The following is a 3,556-nucleotide window of genomic DNA, read 5'->3' on the forward strand; positions in this document are numbered from 1 at the left end:
CACACACACACACACACACACACACACACACACATGCATGTACTCACCAACTGTCCATCGGGAGGCAGTGTTGTGGTAGGGAGGGATGTTACATAAAAAGGCACTCGCTGGGTGTGAGATTGTAGCAAAACACCAGTTACTGCTTGAAGGCTTTGTGTGTGATTTTTTCACACTATGGTTTCACAGACTGTTGTCACTGACAGTGTGTGAGGTGTGTTTACAGTGTATGATTAAATGCAAAACACCTAAACAAACAATCACACACTACTGATGATGTGGTACGGTGCTGAGATCTGCTTTTTGTGGCATTGTTAAAGTATTTCTCACTTATGGTCTACTACCTAATTTCCTGTGTTTCTATTCTTTCCTTTTTCTTTTCACACTCTGAATCAAACCACTTGCCCCCTTCAATGCCTCTCAGCTGTAACAGACCCCAGTGCACAGGGTGAGTACAATTGATCATCTCTAATAGTGACACTCAATTCTAACAGCCACATAGGTGAATGGGTCTATTGGTTTTCAGATCAAATCAGACTCCCACGGAATGCTCCACTACGGTGAACAGTGGCAGATGTTTGGATTAAGCCCAAGAGTGACCACACTGTTGATTAGGAGGAGATTTTTACAGAGGGAATTCAATGCTGAAAAGAGTAGTGTGGTTGTTTGGTAGGAAAGAGAGGTGGTAAGGAATATGTATGAATATACAACAATATATTTGAAATCGAGTGTTCACCATTACTTTTACTTTTTACACTATAGCCAGATAACAATTTCATTATTAAGACAATTCTGCAACTGCGAAATATCCATCCATCCATCCATCCATCCATCCATCCCATCCATCCCATCCATCCATCCATCCATCCCATCCATCCATCCATCCATCCATCCATCCATCCATCCCATCCATCCATCCATCCATCCATCTTCATCCGCTTATCCAGTATCGGGTTGCGGGGTCAGCAGCTCCAGCAGGGGAACCCCAAACTTCCCTTTCCTGAGTGAAATATATTAGGGGAACATGACAAATGGAGGTCGCTGAGGTAGTCAAACAACTCCACAGCGGCAAAGCCCCAGGGATTGATGAGATCCGTCCAGAAATGCTGAAGGCTCTGGGTGTGGAGGGGCTGTCTTGGTTGACACGCCTCTTCAACATTGTGTGGAAGTCTGGGACAGTGCCGAAGGAGTGGCAGACTGGGGTGGTGGTTCCCCTCTTCAAAAAGGGGGACCAGAGGGTGTGTGCCAATTACAGGGGCATCACACTTCTCAGCTCCCTGGTAAAGTCTACTCCAAGGTGCTGGAAAGGAGGGTTCGGCCGATAGTCGAACCTTGATTGAAGAGGAACAATGCGGATTCCGTCCTGGTCGTGGAACAACGGACCAGATCTTTACTCTCGCAAGGATCCTGGAGGGAGCCTGGGAGTATGCCAACCAGTCTACATGTGTTTGTGGATCTGAGAAGGGTATGACCGGGTCCCCGGGAGAAACTGTGGGAGGTGCTGCGAGTATGGAGTGAGGGGGTCCCTTTAGGGCCATCCAATTCTGTATGACCAAAGCGAGAGCTGTGTCCGGGTTCTCGCAGTAAGTCGGACTCGTTTTTAAGGTGAGGGTGGCCTCCGCCAGGGCTGCGCTTTGTCACCAATCCTGTTTATATTTATGGAGGATAACGAGGCGTAGCGGGGCGGGGAGGGGTTGCAGTTCGGTGGGCTTAGGATCTCATCGCTGCTTTTGCAGATGATGTGGTCCTGATGGCATCATGTCTGTGACCTTCAGCACTCTCTGGATCGGTTCGCAGCCGAGTTGGAAGCGGCTGGGATGAGGATCAGCACCTCTAAATCTGAGCCATGGTTCTCAGCAGGAAACCGATGGAGTGCTTTCTTCGGGTAGGGAGTGAGTCCTTACCCCAAGTGAAGGATTTAAGTACCTTGGGGTCTTGTTCGCGAGTGAGGGGACCATGGAGCGTGAGTGGTCGGAGAATGGAGCAGCTGGTGCGGTATTACATTCTGTTTATCGCACCGTTGTGACGAAAAGAGAGCTGAGCCAGAAGGCAAAGCTCTCGATCTACCGGGCAATTTTCGTTCCTACCCTCACCTATGCGATGAGGCTGGGTCATGACCGAAAGAACGAGATCCAGGGTACAAGCGGCCGAAATGGGTTTCCTCAGGAGGGTGGCTGGCGTTCCCTTAGAGATAGGGTGAGAAGCTCAGTCATCCGAGGGAGCTCGAGTAGAGCCGCTGCTCCTTCGCGTCGAAAGGAGCCAGTTGAGGTGGTTCGGGCATCTAGTAAGGATGCCGCCTGGGGCCTCCCTAGGGAGGTGTCCAGGCACGTCCAGCTGGGAGGAGGCCCGGGAAGACCTAGGACTAGGTGGAGAGATTATATCCAACCTGGCCTGGGAAGCCTCGGGATCCCCCAGTCGGAGCTGGTTGATGTGCTCGGGAAAGGGAAGTTTGGGGCCCCTGCTGGAGCTGCTGCCCCCCGCGACCCGACACCGGATAAGCGGTCGAAGATGGATGGATGGATGGATGACAAACTATGGTTATGGTATCGTTAAGATTAAGGAAACATCGTAGTTCAAGTCAATTGCAAATTGGTGACGGGAGGTTGTTGCACGACCATGGAGATATATCGTGATCGTCATAAATAGACTAAAGCAGGAGTTTAATGCTAGGTTTTGAGAGGGGTAAAGTGTCTTGAGATTCTGTCTTGTGAAAACAGACTATGTGCTCAAATATGGCATTTGGAATACAACATGATAAAGAGCTGTTCACCTTCACCCAAATGTCCCTCATCCGTGTTGTTGATCAGGAGGAAGAAGATAAGGGTTAAATGAACAACTTACACCACAACCACATTCTTTGAAAATGTAAATAGCTAAAATCCAAACACTTACTTTATGCTACTATATTAAGATATTGCTCTCCGAGCTACCCAAACAAACTAAGGATCAAGTGCAGTTTTATATGATGAGCAAGGGTAGTCACCCCAAACCCTATTTGATCACATACATTTACGCAATCGCCTATGAGTTCAAGATGAGCCATCAAAACTATTTTATGTTTTACAGGAAGAGGAAAGAGAAGTATTTTGTTATAAAAACACATAAACATATTTTGGATGTAATAAGAGATAAATGAATAATTAACACACAGACACAGGACTAAAACTGTTGTGGCTGTAATTATGTTTTGATAAAATGTGAACACCTTGGTTCTAAATGTGTGGTTTCTATTACCCTTTTACAGATGACAAGGAGACAGTTGAAAACCCATTTGTTTATGGTAAGTTTAAAAAAAAAAAATCTCTGTTTTCTGAAAATACTGGCCAGTGTCTACACATTAAAAAAAACTTTTTGAAAGAAATGATTAAATGTCTTTCTCGTGCTCCTGTGTCTCTCATTCTGTCATCAACTTCTTCTTCAGACTATGAGAGCCTGAGGATTGGTGGATTGGCATTTGCTGTAGTGCTGTTCACACTGGGAATTCTTCTCATCCTTAGTAAGTTATCCTATGTGTGTGTGTGTATATGTTTGTGTGTGTGTGTGTGTGTGTGTGTGTGTG

At 46.6% G+C, this 3,556-nt stretch overlaps 1 protein-coding gene across 3 annotated transcripts in view; it reads left to right on the forward strand.

Moving 5' to 3' along the window:
- fxyd6 (FXYD domain containing ion transport regulator 6) overlaps positions 1-3,556 on the forward strand; it is a 13,871-nt gene that overhangs the window by 6,747 nt on the left and 3,568 nt on the right. For all 3 annotated transcript variants that reach the window (XM_032503461.1, XM_032503466.1, XM_032503476.1), the window contains 3 exons: positions 422-445; positions 3,242-3,277; positions 3,419-3,493. In XM_032503461.1, coding sequence (XP_032359352.1) covers positions 422-445; positions 3,242-3,277; positions 3,419-3,493 — 135 coding nt within the window. The remainder of the gene's footprint in view (positions 1-421; positions 446-3,241; positions 3,278-3,418; positions 3,494-3,556) is intronic.

Source organism: Etheostoma spectabile, chromosome 3 (assembly GCF_008692095.1).
Source record: "Etheostoma spectabile isolate EspeVRDwgs_2016 chromosome 3, UIUC_Espe_1.0, whole genome shotgun sequence".
NCBI lineage: Eukaryota > Metazoa > Chordata > Actinopteri > Perciformes > Percidae > Etheostoma > Etheostoma spectabile.